General features: G+C 55.7%; 1 protein-coding gene across 4 annotated transcripts in view; it reads left to right on the top strand.

Moving 5' to 3' along the window:
- LOC122381727 (rap1 GTPase-activating protein 1-like) overlaps positions 1-16,038 on the top strand; it is a 102,890-nt gene that overhangs the window by 62,093 nt on the left and 24,759 nt on the right. For 2 of the 4 annotated variants that reach the window (XM_043366260.1, XM_043366263.1), the window contains exon 4: positions 15,520-15,774. In XM_043366260.1, the coding sequence (XP_043222195.1) occupies positions 15,520-15,774 (255 nt within the window). Of the gene's footprint in view, positions 1-1,193; positions 1,782-12,500; positions 12,833-15,519; positions 15,775-16,038 lie in introns of those variants that run through there. The other 2 variants (XM_043366265.1, XM_043366264.1) reach the window with 2 other exon arrangements.

The raw sequence follows: 16,038 nt of genomic DNA, 5'->3' as shown, positions 1-16,038 counted from the left end.
TTTCGGTTTTTAGATATGTATAACAACTGTAGTGGGCTCACCTGCAAACAGACGTCGGGCAACAATCGCGAATGCGGCGCACTTGTGACAATAAGCAAAGGTCATTATAGTGTTACGACCATACGACGTACGGGAATGAGTTATCAGCTGTCTAATCGTAGACAACACAATGTCGAGCCTTAAACTGTAAGCCCGTATTGTATTTTTTCTTTTATTTGGCTGTCGAACATTATTTATGGTTTTAAATATGATTTTATGTAAAATAATTGATATGAAAAAGCCGTCTTATAAGTTATGACCCCATTTCACCACACGCAAGTGGCAGAAATGACAATGATCAGCTGACGCATTTTTCTTGGCCGAAGTCAGAGCGCGCGGCCCGACGCACCACGCGTATTTGGAAATTCCGACCTCGACGAGCATCAGAAGCCACCTAACAGGCGTGTTCGAAACCGCAGGAGATGATGATGAACGGGTTTATCGAAACTTGATTGGATGAGCATAGCGGTAATAGCGATTTCAGTGTGTGCATTTATTGTTCATAGTGGTGTGAAATGTGGTTGGGGTACGACCGACAACCCGTCGGGGCGAATTTCGCACTGGGGTACTCAAAATTTGAAGAATTTAAGACGTTTCCATGAGTTTTGAAGGTATGGATAAGTTCTAAAAATCCGGTTCTCCTTATCTGGGCCATTAACTCCATACGGTCCAAGAAAGCTGGCACACTACCTTTAACGTAATAGCTCGTGCCCGTGTCCCAAGCTAAGCCATTTAGGCATGGCACAAAATCTCAGCTCATCGGATCTCACTAGGAATTTCACCGGGTCTTAGACTGTAATTAGTTAAACATTGCTTTTATTTTATGCTTCATCATTGTATGTACATCTTAATAAAGTGCATCGTCTGCTAAGTTAGTTATGTTCTGCTGGACGAAAGATATCTCCTGTCGTTCCTCTTTCCGCGTACCGTGGGCCGCTGGGATTCATTATACCACAGCATATATCCCGAAACCCCGACGCCATCCCCCGTTCTCCGGACCTGTCTGCCATAGTTATTCCCTCCCACGTCGTCTGGCCGTGCCGCCGCCTGCCGGTAGCCGGCGGTGTTTTATTGTTTCAACCCGGTTGCCGCACTGTCGGGCCGGGCCAGGTGTTGGAGCGGGGACCCTCCAATGGAGAGCGCCGCGCTGGCTCAGCCGGCTCCGAGCCGCCGCGCCGGCCGGGCGCAGTGCGCAGGCGCGCTACTCAGGCAGACGCGGTGCCGGCGCCGCCGCGAGAGGTCGTGTCGTGGAGTACCGCTCGCCGTTCGCGGCTCACAGACAGTCGCTGCTTGCGTGGAGGATAGTCTGTGGTGCAGTGTGGTGAACTGGAAGGATCCGTGAGGAGGATTGGTCTGTGACAGTGATCGGAACCGATCGGAGAGTGAACTACGGTACCGTGCACGCCGCTCGCCAGTCCGTGCGGCCGGCGCACCCCATCGTCGTTCCCGTCTCTCCGAGCCGTACCTCAGCGTCGTTCCCGTCTCTCCGAGCCCCGGCGTCGTCTATCGTCGGCTCGGCGTGGCGCGCGCTCCCAGGTGTGCCGTATAGCGTCTGTCTGGCCGGTGTGAGGCTCGGCGTCGGCGCGAGGGGCCGTACCTGGGGCATATAGGCGCCGACCGGCCGCCGACTGGCCAGCTTCCCCCGGCACACCGCCTCGTGAGGTCGGCAGGAGGCGTCCCTCAGAGCTCAGATCACCCTGCTGTCAGCCATGGTGTCCAAACGCCAGAAAAACGTACCCAAGGTGAGTCACGTGCTGCGGGGATAATATTGTTACGCTCATGATATGTTTGTAATCATGGAGCAGTGGGACGGATTTTTGCGTCTTGGGCTTGTGTTTTGATTCAAATCGGTTGAGTTATGCGGCATCATCGCCAGTTGTGAGTGAGCATCCATGGTGCCTCTGATTATTCCGTGATGCATCCGTGATGGTTCCGTGATATGCTCGTGGCGCGTACGTGGCGGGATCGTTACGCGGTCGTGACTGTGGCGCGTCACGGCTGGCGGCAGGGGCGACGCACCCTCCCCCAGCGTCCGTTACGCTCCGCTGCCTGGGGTCGGAACGGCGGCACGGAACGCAGCTATGAACTTATGCAACGGCATAAATTATGACGTTATGGATGGCATGAGTAAAATACTCATTGCAAGAGTGGCTCATGAGACTTGCAACTCAAGGGTTGCAGACCCCGATTCCTATCATGCTTCAAGCAGAATTTAAACTAAATCACGACGGGTAAAAGCCGCTCAACGGCTCCAACGGCGGTTCAACGGTTCAAACGGTCCCTTCAGTTCAAATAGAACCGTGAAAATATTTTTTCCGCTTTGACAGAACCGAGACTTGATAGTGAGCCCGTGATAATTAATTCATTAGATATGATTTTAATAGTGTGCATTTTGCGTAATTTAGTCCTCGGGACTTGATGATTAACTTTGCACTCTTGGTTTTAATTTAGTGAGCCTTGCGAATGGGCTGTAGGCACTTGCCAACCGCAAGAGTTGCATTGCACCCTAAAACAATGCACGTTGGTGCACATGAAGTTAAAAACCCTGTGAACCTCCCACGTTTAAATATCACAATTTGTGGCGTACCGGCCTACTCATCTGTCCTCCGGCAATGCCTGAGGCTCGGGCTCCTCCCATTGTGCGCGCCACCCCTCCCTGAAACAACTACCTGTGTGAATTTGCCGCTTTGTTTTCACGTCAAATCCCGAAGTGCGCTGACTGTTGCCGTCCATCCTGGCAATCACGCGTATCCGAGGGCGGGTATCACCGCTAAGCCTGTATCCACGACCGCCTATCGTTATTGGGCGGGCTCTCCGCGTATCGTGTTTTCACTCGGGTCACCTCCGCTGATAGCGAGTGTGCGAGTGGCGATAACGGCCTATTGGCTTAGTGGAGATGGCAGTCGGCACTGCGTTACTTCCTGTAGATAGAGACCTGTGTGTACGGACCCGGTTGGAATGACATATGAATTGAGCGATACGTGACAACAGGCAGAGTGAAAACCGATGACTTTTTTATACATTGAACAGTAGTAGTGTAACGATTGGACAATCCAAGATGGAATCGGCCTGCCTCCAGGCATCCATTGACAGTTGTGGTGATGTGGAAATCGGTCCGCCGCAGCCATCGCCACGGCCTGAGAGCGGTCCGAGGGCGAATCTCAGGCGGCCAGGTGCTCCTCTGGCGCAACAGCACGGCCTTGGCCACCAGACCTCAGCTCCGATTGCAGAAGCTGCGTCCGCCCGGCCCGCGGTCACGAACCGGTCGACTTCTTTCCGGTGGTCACGACCGCAGGCGTCCCCCGCTCGGAGCCCGGGCTGAGACCCACCGAGAGCAGGGGAGCGCGCATTCTACACGGCGAGCGTCCCTCGCTCGACTCGCCCGGCGTGCCGGCTCGCCGCCGGCCAGCTCTCCCGGCGCTCTCCCGCAGCCGGCGAGACACGCCAACACATAAATCACGCACTAGCACCGCTCCGCTGCACGGAACGCTGTTTGTGCAGCCGCTGTCGCTGAGCTGCTCCGCCGGGCGGAGGGCGGTAGGGCGTTGGGCGGTGGGGACCCGTACCCACGCCGGCGTGAGACCGACCCGTGAGGCCGTCCCCTGCTGAGGCAGTTTGGGGCCGCCTGCGGGCCGTCCCAACTTACCGAAAGGTTGGCTCATACCTACTGGCCGAGCCCGCCCAGCCGCTGCGGGGTGCAGGGCGGAACGTTGGCTCACACCGGTCACCATCCGTGCTAGGTTAAATCCGTGCTATATGGGTAATTCCCATCATCATTCTGCATAGCATATGATCGCTGAAGAGGCCTATCCGTCACATGTTCAGCTTTTGATCGGTGTCAAAGAAGGCTTAGCCCTGATCCTCTAGCCGCAACGTCTGTAAATGTTCCTGCATATGTGCCAGTGAGACGAATGGATCAGATTAGTTGCATTGATTGCGTTGCACACGCTAGCGTTTCCGGCTAATTTGTGAATTGATTCGTTTCATTTAATCTCCACTCGGTGGACTTTCCTGATCTTTGAAATCCACTCGTTACTAAAAGGAAAGGAAAGGAAGGAACGCGGACTCGCTGACTGTATGAAGGTAGATTAGATATAATCTAACTAGCTTGAACAACCCACTGCCTCCCGTCCCCCATTGATCAAAGCCGGTTCCTGTGACCACTAGCTGACCCGTACCACCCCCGGTGACCCTGTCCGCGGTTCACAGGCTGCCGTGCACCGGATAAGTTCAGCCGGCCCCAATTGAGTTTGTCAGAGTGGCCCGCTGCACTGACGGTATTGAATGAAACCGACCGACCGGTGCCGGGTGCGACGCTGCACCCGTCACCGACCCACCCCAACGGCCCGTCCCATTATTCAACTACCGGTTTCCTGTCCCAGTGGAGCGAACAAAAGTTTTGTTAGGATCCTGTGATAAGCTGGAATAGTCTGTGACTTTCAATTTTAATGAATGTTACCAATATACGGTGCATTTGAAATATGGCTGCACTTTTGGAGGCTGCATGCTTAACAATGAGGCGTACATTGTTTTGTTCTGAATAACTCGAATCCATCGGCATTCAAGAGCTTTGTTCGTAACACTTTAGTATTCTCGTATTGTCCTTTTGCAATGTTAATCCGACTTTGCACAATGTTTTCGACTCTCTCTGTCTCTCCCCCTCGGCCCTCTCTCCTCTCCTCTTTGTCTCCCTGTCGCCCATCTTCAATTCTTCACCCAATCTTCACCGTGCAAATCGAGAGAGGGCCTGCCCCACTTTGGGCGTCTCTTTCCTCTGCGTCCCGTTACCGTCCCGATCCCACACGCATCTCGGCAGATGAGAGGCGCCGCTGGGGTCACCGGGTCACCCGGGGTCGTGGAGGTCGCGCGGCGGCTGGTGACCCCTGGGGCCGGGTCGTTTAGCCGCCATTAGGAGCTGTTAGGCGGTGATCTGGCCCCGAGTTATTGGCTGCGGACCGATCAGTTAGCCTCTCCCGCGACAATTCAGACGATCGTTCGGGCTATCGCGTAATACCGAGAACCGGGGCGTAAAAATACTGGCCACCTTTCCAGGTCTTCCAAATATGGTTTATATCATTGATCGATTGGATATTTTCGGCGGGCGTGCACGCCCGCCGAAAAAAAAAAACAACAAAAACAAACAAACAAACAACAAAAAAACAAAAAAAAACAAACAACAAAAAAAAACACAATCGCATGCGATTGTTTTTTTCGCGAAGTTTGCGTTCGCGTTTTGGGCGTGCGTTTTGCGCGTTTTGCGGTTTTGCGTTTTGCGGCGGGCGGGCGGTTTTTCACAATTAAAGTCCCAACCTTCGGATCCGCAGTGCTGTTCGACAAGCGCTGCCCGGGCCTATCATTGATCGATTGGATATTTTTTGGCTTAGCAGTGACGGTTCCTGTGAATTTGGCGCTTTTATGGCTGCACGTTATTGAATTTGTTTCATGAGTGGCATTGCCTCTGAAACTAATCAAGAAATGTTAAAAATAGCCAGGAAGGCAATTTGAGCTTGATGCTCGTTTGTTACTTCAATGCGATACTGGTGCAGATATGGCGAAAATCGTTCAGATTGAAGCCACTGTTGATTACATTCGCCGATCATCATTATGTCTTGAACATTTGTAGTTTGATTTATTTGTCAAATTATCCCCGTCGTCGCCGTTGTATTTTAGATTATATGGTGCTAATGAGCGAACTAGTGATAACCGATCGGCCTGATCTGGGGACACGTGTGTCCAAGAGCTCATTACACTGACACCAGATAACAGGGCCCTTCCGAGTGCGGGCAGATCGTCATAATGAGAAGAGACACAGGCGTATCTGGTTCCCGGTCGCATCAACACCGCTCGCTAATCCCGCTCGGCGGCTGGGTATCTCAACACGTTGTCATCTGGCGGGAAAAAGTGTTTTGAATTAAGACAGTGTTCGTTGCTTAGTGACCGGGAGTGTTCACGCTATGCATCGCATAGCTTGCATGTCACTCTTACATGCCCATTACATGCCTCCCTTTCAGCTTTTTAAATATGTAGATACCTTTCCCTCACATCGTTTCTGAGACAGTTTCACAATCATCGGGCAGCGACGGTCTGATATGGTCAGATATCAGACCGGCGGCGGCTCCCCATCAGAGTGGTTCAGGGCGTGCCTCGCTCAGCCCGGGACGGCGACAGCGTGGGTCGGGTCCGGTCCGGCCTCCCCTCCCACCGATATAGGCCAGACGGGCCTGGGAGGGTCCCGGCCGAACGCTCAGGGTGCGCTCGGCCCGGTCCGTGCCGCTGATTTACATTGGCACGTGGGCGGCGCACCTCGCCCGCTCACGCACGCACGCACGCCGTCCTCCATCGCGCCTCAACGAGCGTGAACGGTAAACAGGCGGCACGAGCTGCTCTGTTGCGAGGGGACGCTCTGAGTCTGGTCCCGGCGTGGTCTGGACTCACCCCGGTCCCGACCCAAGGACACAAACGGTCTCCGTCCCCGTCTGTCGCAGACGACCAATGGCTGCGTCCGTCCTCTCCCAGCTGTCCCGCCTATCGGCCGTCTGTCTTTCGGGATTCAAATCGGTGTCGCGATCTAACGACAGTGAGCGAGGCGTGGCGTTCCTCGGCACGGCGCTGCCGACGGACCGGGATGGCCGATCACCACCTGTGCCTCTGTGTCCGCGGCGTCTGTTCACTGGTCGGAAAACTGCTGACCAGGATGTATAGAAAGCCCGTAATGGACCGTGTCCTTGGCTCAATGCGGAGGGATCCAGGGCGTTCCGTAATTTCGCTGATGATCATAATTTCCTGGCGTCGTGCGAGTTTGCCGTGGAATTATTAATTTCTCGAGCAATCTTTCAAACTGGAGTGCACTGAGCTCTGGCGTAATGCGTACCCACAAACCTGTTCCTTTCTCCTCCGCTTCACTGATCGGCTTCAGACCGCGTGCGGAGGTCTGACTGACTCGGGTGGAGAGCCGCCATTTTCACTGCCTCCTGTCGCACCCGGTCGCGAGTTACCTAAGTGTGGAACTACCCAGCGCCGAGCCGGCCGGATGACGTCACACCACGGCCAGTGCCGGCGCGGCGGCAGACTGGCCGAGATTGGCATGGTCTTAACTTGGCGGAGAGGCATCAGACGCCAAACTTCTGGTGTAGCTAGTTAATCACATTTAATTTTAGCGCATGGTGTTTCTTCCATGTGTATGAGCTATCACGTCCTTCAAATACCTGATGTGTAGGTGAGCGTACCTGCATTTAGTGTGTGCTATGCTATGTGGATTGAAAATTGGGGCACATGACACGCTGCGCAACGGATTCTGGTATTGCCTGGTTGATTCTGGCTTTGTATCTTCGCGCAAACTATTGAAAGGGAGGACAACTTTTAAAGGTTGTTACTCAAACGTTTAAAAATAAGCAACTGCTCATTGAATTTCTGGCGAGTGGTGGTGGAACTTTCTGTTCACAAATGAGTACCTACCTAGTACCTACCTGCAGTGGCAAATAACTGGGTCGCGGTCAATTAGCCATTAAGGCCTGGCTACACTATGCGTTTTCTTCGTGCGTTTTTTGCGTGTTTGCGTGTTTTGCGTGATATCGTTCTAGAAAAAAAAGAACGATATTACGTTTTTGTGATGTTTTTCACCTTAAATTTTAGTTACATAAGAGTTATATTAGCTTTTGTATATAACCAAAGTGAAAATTATATTGTTTATAACTTTTTTCCTAGAACGATATTACGCAAAACACGCAAACCTGCAAACACGCACGCAGAAAACGCATAGTGTAGCCAGGCCTTTAGGCATGGTTCACGAAGTTCTTAAACCTTTATTGGACTTAAGTATGCCACATTTGCGTCTTTTCGCGTTGAAGTATCGGTTAGCAAATGAGAAAATCTGCATCTTCTCGACAGCCCTCTAGGTATTCAAAAAACCTTTCCATATTGCATCATTCCAGAAAATAATTTTCAAACATTGGTATCCTCCCCACACAAAAAAAAAAACTGAAGCAGTTTCCTTCGGCTCCAATGCGCCGCTCGCCCAGGGAGGCGGGAATGTTATACTCTCGGCGGTCCAGTCTGCACTCTGCAGCACACTCAAACTTGGCGGACTCCCAGCGCACGACTGAACGATTCGTATTGTTGTGAGTGACTATGGCGACAGCAAATGAATTCACTGGTGGTTTCGGAATAATTAACAGCCGGCGCAGCCCAGTGCCTCTTGAAATGAATTATACAGTAGCGAATGCACTATAGCAGAGAAGAAAATAGAAATGGACTGAGCAGATGCCAAACCACGCTGTATTATCAACTTACCATTACGCTTTACATTTTCATTAGGTAATCATGGAAACAAACGACTTGCGACCCTTCCGCCTTACGTAACTCGGTAGAATATCCCTGAGTCGGCTAAACTACACTGCATCTCTTCAAAGCCTAAGCATTTTACAATTTACCACTCAGCTATGCACAAGCACAGGCGTATAATTTACTGCTCAACTCCTTTTCCTCATCATCTTTTTGGCACCGTCAATCGCCATCTGCGCTATCCACTGTCCAGCGAATAAAGCGGCCGTCTCCAGTTCTCCGGCAGGGGCTTCCAAACTCAAGCGAACTCGCCGAAGTTTCGCCATTCAATGCGCAGGATCTGTACATTTGAGTTTGAGAGCCTCTGGATTGGCTCGGCGCGCCTGGGCTACGCCGTTGGTCCGGCCAAGTACGTGAGTGACGTCATGCTATGAGCGTCATCCCTCGACCAAAGTCACCAATCAGAGCCCTATAACTGACGTACAGTTCCACACTTAGGTAACTCGCCACCCGGTCGGCTCTGTGTATCGGAGTCGGTCCCTGGTCCGTCACCCCTGCTGTGAGGGCGGACTGGCGGCACGCGGTGCTCGACCATCTGTTGGAGGAGGACAGGGGAGGCGGGAGGACAGGGGAGGCGGGAGGACAGGGGAGGGCGGGAGGAGACTCCCCGCTGGGCAGCTGATGGGTGATGGATAAGTTGGGTGACCCGAGGTCCCGCCTCGACAGACCCACTGGGTCGGTGTGGGGTTCCCACGGAGCGAAAACAAGGCGCCATGGAGGTAAACACCCCGAGCCCATCATCCTCGAGAGCGATCGGCTCAGCTACCATTCTCCTGAGCTGATAATTTATTTGAAATTAACACCGATACGTTGTGAACTGGCCAAATTGACACCGCATGGCTTCGAGCGAGAAGTCTGTGATTGATAATAAAGGCAAAATTAATTCGAGTTAATTGAGAATGCTCCGTTCTAGACCTCCAGCTGAGCGCTGTCAATGCTCGATTTTTGAAACGAACACCATCTGCATGTTTTCAAACTCTGTTCTGGGATACCATTTATATTCGGGATCGTCCCGGTTCTGTCAAACTTTGGCCCTGAACGCTCTACCAGTCGGGGCTCGGACTGGCTGCCTCGTCCTCCATCGGCATTCCACAGACCTCCCGCCACTCGCCGGGCCAGCGGCGGCCCCAAATGAATCCTGATGAGACGGCTGCCCGCTCGGCACGCTCTGTTTGTTTTGTGCGGAATTTTCTGTCCTCAGTTGGACGTCGGCGCACAACTGCATTCTGCGACTTTAATCGACCCCACCGCGTGCAGCCCCAGCTGGCGGCGTCCCGGCGCAGGTGGAGGGCAGGGGAGCAGGTAGAGGGGAGACCGAGGGTCGGTGCAGCAGCGTATGGGTCTGATCGACGGGGGTGTGGCGCCCGCGCCCCCTAATTGACACGGACACAAACACGCACCGCATCACAGCAGTCGCGCACACAATGCTACACGGAGCACAAATACCTGTGTGTGACGGGGTCGGCCGCGCCGGGCGGGACGAGGGCGGACAGACACACCCGTCACCGCGTACCCGCTCCGCCCACGTACGGGCATTGAGCCGACACGGTCAGACGAATATGACGCCACGCTTGTCCGCGCTGGCGTCACTGGTTACGTGTCTGTGAGGGCGGGAGGGGCGCGTGGGGTCCCCACGGGTCCTGCACGGCGCAGTATCCCGGCCGGCTGGCACTCTGCAGCGCCCGGCCGGCCGGCCGCCGGTGTCCGCCGCACCTGGGGCGGTCGGATCGGAGCCGGTGTGATCCGCCTCAGGAGCGCCACAGCACACCGAGTGACCTGGCCTGGCGGACCGACCGACCCCGGCGGCCTGCGGCAGGTGGACTGGAGCTCTGTGCCCGACACAGGCTTACCGGCCGACTTATGAGGACGCTGAGCGGCCGGCGGCGCTGGGCCTCGGCCGGGCGAGGCTGGGAACTGCAGTTGGCTGGGTCCTGGGCTGCCCTCCACTGCGCACCACATGCGCGGTCGATGGTGTGCCACCTCCCAACTGACGCGGCCGAGTGATGATGTAATGCAGCTCTCTGCTCTTCCTGGTCTGCCCTGCCTACTCCAGTGGAGGGTTATTCTTCATGGTAGAATGAACGCCGGAGATCTCCTGGCTCAGGATTCACGGTGAAGAGTTCATGCGATGCTGGCATTTCACGCGAGTATGTGTACGCATCCGGTTGAATGCTGCCTGAATGCTCACTGAGCCCATGGCTGGTGTATTGAGCGGAAGCAGTTGGAGCGTACCTGACGAATTCGTCGAAACTGTCAGGCCAAAAGTTGATACGAGTGTGGTGAGTCACCTGCAGCACGTAAGCTAGGAAGTCGAGTAGGACATTGTTACAATTCGCAAGCATGCGACGCTCCATGCGAGTTTATGTGATTGCAAACTTACGGAGTTTGTTCGTTCAATGAACGAATCACTTTGGGGAACGTTAGCTTTGGTATTTAAAGAGCACATAATTTGTCGCAGTTCGCTCGTAAATTCAAAGCACTTTTAACTTCTGGGAATGGTGTACGGTGACAAATTATTCAATTTAGCTCGGTTCTTCTATCTGAGATCCACTTTGGGCATTCTAGCACCTCCACGAGGTGTTTGTCTGGCATAACTTACGAGACGGATCCTGGACGGATGATACCCAGACTGGCGCTGGCTTCGCTCAACAACTTTGTTGTCACATCTCAACGATCCTTATTGGGCTTGACATTCAACGTGACTCAGTTCAAGGAAGCGGTGATATACCTAAACAATAAACCTCTTGACGGTTGTATGTGAAGTGCGTACTGCGCAGTGAGTTCCAGTTTTATTAACGTTTCAGTTTGTGTACTTGTGTTTTCTTCGCTGTAATGTGGAGGCTGCCGGTTCCCAATGTCATTGGCCGTATGGCCTGGTGAGTGGCGCGGCGCGCTCTGACGCCGGGCCCACTCTGGTCATTATACTGATGGCACCCTTCTATCAGCGCGGATCTACCCCAGCAGAGGAGCGTGTTTGCCCTTCCAGCTGAGGGTGTCGGCAGCGGCCCACCGCGCTGGCCGTCTGCCCCTGACCACCAGCCGCTCTGTGCTGAGTGGCGATGGGGCCGATAGGACGGCGTGCCGCCCCCGCCCCCGCCGCCGCCCCCGCCCGCGGGGACGGGTCCGTGGCACGCCGGCCGCCCTTGGACTGGTCTCTGTCTACACCGCACTCCGCTGACCCGGTAATGAGCCGAGGCGCCGGCGTCGACTGCGACGTAGGTGCGCCGCGGGCCGACGCCCGTCGTCTGCGACGCTACCCCCGCCGAGAGCTAGAGCAGGCCGTAGGTCACCAGGGCTTGTCGGACGAGCAGCTGCGCTCGCGGCAGGCTTTTACCATTGATTGCCCGACTGTGGGACTTCCCTACGTGCCGTGTTGTCTCTTATGGGAATGTGGCTCTGTGTTATTTGGATATATTTTATTCAGCAGTGTGCTTTTTCCGCTTCTACAGATGTCATAATTGAATGCCAGCGCTAAGTCCCACTGTGCATATTGCTACCGAGAAGAAATTATATAGAGGAAAGCAGAACCTGCTCCATCAGAAATCAAGCTGATCGTGATAGGCATGCTGCATTACCCCCATTTTTCCTTCTTGCTCGCTACCTGCGGTTTTGTGTGGAGAGATGGGATAAACTTGTTACTTACAATGTACGGAAAGTTGATACTGCAGATCAGAGCCGCTGCACCACCCTGGACAACGTTTGTGGTAATGCGATAAATTCCCATTCGCGCAGCATTGTGCCGCGGCAGCATATTTACCTGCGCTGATAGTCTGTGCCGCAATACACGCCGCCGGCCCGGAGACTGCATCACAGCCGCTAACGACAAAAGCGTAACACCGCGCCGCCTCATTACCTGACCGATATGGACGCACGACAAACAGAACGGCCAGTGTTCTATCGGGCATGGTCTGCTCGGGTGTGCCGTACGGTGTGTTATGGAGTCCTCGGAAAGTACCAACAGCAATGGCAAAAAGTCGCACAAAAAGTGGACCACTTGAGCGCGGCAGAGCGGGTCTGCCACCAGCCAATCGGGTCGCTCCTCTCGGCTCACCAGTCACTCTTCTTCCCCGTTCGGGGCGGTAAACCGGAACAGCTTCGTCAGCGTGAGCAGCGCTCCCCTCTGTGGCAGCGGCGTGCGCTCCGCCGCGCCGGCGCCGTCCGGCCGGAGTCCTTGGCTGAGCGGCGCTCCGCCAGCTGACTGGTCAGGTACACCACGGCGTCGCCATGGCGACGGAGGCGGCGGCGCGCGCCGCGGCCCTGGCCGCTGCAGTGACTGGCTGAGCAGGCTGCTGGGGAGAGCTGCTGCGCCGACCGTCCCGGCCGCGCCCGCGCCGCCGCCGCCGCCGCCGCCCTGTTGCCATTTGTGAGGGTCCTCGCGCTGGGGAGCATACGGGAGGAAATGTTCTACCCTGCACCGCAGCCCATCGCGCGACCGGCCCGCACACCGCTCACGGTATGTCATCTGGGGCCGCGGAGGGCGGCAGGGCGCTACCCTGGTCTGGGAGGCCGCCGGGAGCCGTGGGATCTGGAGGGGACGCCTCTGTGGGAGTGGGAGCTCACCGTCACACCTCTGCAGACACGTGGGGAGGTCTGGAGCGCGTGAGACAGCGCCCCACGCAGACTAAACAGAGGGTGGTCCGCGCGGCCTTTGTTTCGATCCTGGTGGTGGGGTTGGGGTGCAGCCGCACGTGTGGAGTGACGCGACGCCGAGCGGGACCCAGGAAACGTCACTCACTCGGTAGAGGGGTAACAGGACAAAGCAGAGCGTAACTCAATTGGCGACCGGATGGCACTGCTTATAGCAGGCTGCTATAGCGGCAGGATGGTGAATATACCCAGTTACGTTTTGTTACATGGTCTTGTGATATGTTGGATTTTATCAATGAGACATGTAATTTGATATCAATGATATTTCTTCGACTGCCCAGTGGCTCCGCAACTACACACGACTTTGTCACTGGTAATTGACTTCCTTTGTTGTCTTCAAATTCACGCGAAGCTGGGCTGCAGCCACTTCCAGCTACCCATCGATAACCTTTCAATAGCGACTGCTCTGTGTTTGGAGCGGTTACCTTGGAGTGCTAGTCCGCTGGACAGCCTCTGGGCTATGACGCACGCGGGGCCGCTACTGGCAGCGGGCTGCAGCCGACAGCCAGCCTGCTGAACCGGCCGTGAGTCACCCTCCCTCTACCATCCACTCCAGACTCTACCCGGCCCCTCACCTGCCCCTGAAGGGGGGGGGGGACTGCGGACGACCGCCACCTTGACATTGACCCCGCTCAGGCCCCGACGATCGGCGTAAGTCCGGCCGGCCGGCCGGCGACTGTTTAATTCGTCGCCATGACGACGGGCCATCGATTTCAGCGTGATTTCGAGATGAGTTTAGCGGCCGAGGGTCGCATTGGGCGCGGCGCCGGCTGCCAGACGCTGGGGGGAGGGGGAGGCAGTGGAGCGGATCGGCGTCCCATTTATCCAGCAAACCTTGGCAGGACGAGTGGTGCGCGCGCTCAGGCGACCCTGTATGTGTCCGTGAACACCTCCAAAATGGCGGCCCGAACCGACACGGCCAGCCAGGTCGGAACGGGAACGAGGAATCGGGGCTGCCTTGAAACCGGGCCCGCCGCCAGCCTAGCGTACCAAATGGTTCGGGGACCGCCACCTCGACAGGCGCTCCGGTCTTGTCTCGTTCTATGGCCGGGGGCTGGACCTCGTGTCTCCCCAGCCCGCTATCAGCTGCCCGCGGGCTGTTGACTCGGCTCTTCCAATATGGCTGCCGAGTGCAAGTGCAGCAGCCGCTGAGATCCCTCCCGCGGCCGATGTGAGTGCACAGACAGAGCTGCAGCAGCCGGTGGCCCCGTCCCCCCGGAGGCCGATTTGCCGGAATCCGCCCGGAGCGCGGTCAGTTAGACAGATATGACCCATCCAACATCCCTTCCGGTCGTCATTTTGAGCTACAGCCTGTCTCGCGGTGACCGCAGGCCGTTTTCTGAATCCACTTAGATGTAAAATTTCATAGAGCAGCAATGCTGTTAGTGTGCAGACATGGGTTTCCAGACAGATGTCTGCGCGGAAATTGGGTAAACCGCCCATCTGTCAACACTCTGGGAAAGATAAACAGAACTCCGATGCAATTAAGGCTCGAGATGTTGACCGTGAGGCGACTGTTGACCGGCCCGTCTGGCTGGCCGGCCGGCGCCGGGTGGACGTTGGGTCGTGTTGGGAGCGGCGTCCGACGGACTGTCGTCAGGCCGGACGCTGGAGGTCGTCGGACGACATTATGGATTTTCAGAGCTCGCTGCGATTTACGGTCCGCTCGGCACTGCCATTATTCCGAGCGGTCCCGTCGGTCCGTCCGTCCGTTCGTCCGTTCGTTCGTTCGTCCCATCGGACCTACGAGACGGCGGCGACGAAGGCGGCGCGGCGAGGGAATATCTGGCGTCGAACACGCTCCCAAGGGACACAGCGTGTCCAGAAAACGCCGCGCCGAGCCTCTCTGACAGTGAGATTTAGGGACAATTACTGGTCGCAGCTGGCGGCTCCGGACGGCGCGCGGCGCCACAGCCGTCTCTCGATTTTGAGAGGGATACGGCGAGAGGAAGAAGAGAGGGAGAGAGAGGGAGGAGAGAGGGGATCGTGTGAAGTGCCGGCGGAAGGAAGAGGCGCTGCAGTTTATGTACTGGCGGCAGTCTCTGTAGCGCCGCTCCTTTCTCTGCCCCCGGCCCCGACCCGGCCACGCCGCGTGCTGACGGTGACCTCGAAGGGCAAAAAGCCACCGCTGCTTACGGCATCAGCCGCCGAGCCGGGCTGGGACGGGCCGCTATCTCACGCACTCTACACAACTGTCAGGAGGCCACTATTAGCGCGAGTCACCAAGCGTATCTCCCCAGGACGCAATCCATATTCGTTGCTTTTTGTTACGTGATTTTCGTTGCACTTCTCACTTTGAGCTTTCTTACCATCAATCACCATCAATGCTGCACCATTAACCACCCATCGTGCTGTACTACACTTGTTGTGTCCGCCTGTTGCTCTTCATAACACCAATATTGACATTTACTGAAGATAGATCGCCGCTGTATTTCGCTGTCATCTATCGCGCTACAAACCCTTCACCTCGTCTCTGTCTCTGTCTGTTTTCAGCCGTCGAAGGAGGACCCGCCGAAGCCGCCGCCCGACAAGCGGTGTCCTTCCGAGATGTTGCAGCAGGCGCTGCGCAGAGGCCCGCCCTACCCCATGGTGCTCACCAGGCCTGACGACGAGTACTGGGTGGACGGAACCGAGCACGACACGCCGCTGGACGCGCGCGGCGAGCCCGTGCTGCCCGCGCACAGCTGGAAGCCAAAGATCGAGTGCGACGAGACGGCCAAGTGCTACCGGAGACACTTCCTCGGCAAGGTAGGTCGAGTTGGTGGGTGGGTCGGGTCACCGGGTCAGGTCAACGGGTTGGTTGTGCAGGAAATGCTGCATACATTTCGAGCAAATATGACGAGGGAGAGAATAGTAGGGAGGGATTAAGGTGAATGAGTGTTTTTGCAATAGTTTGGCAGATACAGTTTTATGCAGTTACGAAAGAACAATATTATTGCGCACATTCTGCGCACGAAGGTGTCCGAAACGATCGGTCTATTCTTGTCCCTCGTGCATTATTGAAGCCCATCC

This window comes from Amphibalanus amphitrite, unplaced genomic scaffold (assembly GCF_019059575.1).
Source record: "Amphibalanus amphitrite isolate SeventyFive unplaced genomic scaffold, NRLGWU_Aamphi_draft 000126F_arrow, whole genome shotgun sequence".
Lineage (NCBI taxonomy): Eukaryota > Metazoa > Arthropoda > Thecostraca > Balanomorpha > Balanidae > Amphibalanus > Amphibalanus amphitrite.
The sequence above is the reverse complement of the archived record's forward strand: the minus strand, read 5'-3'. Positions and strand labels throughout refer to the sequence as shown.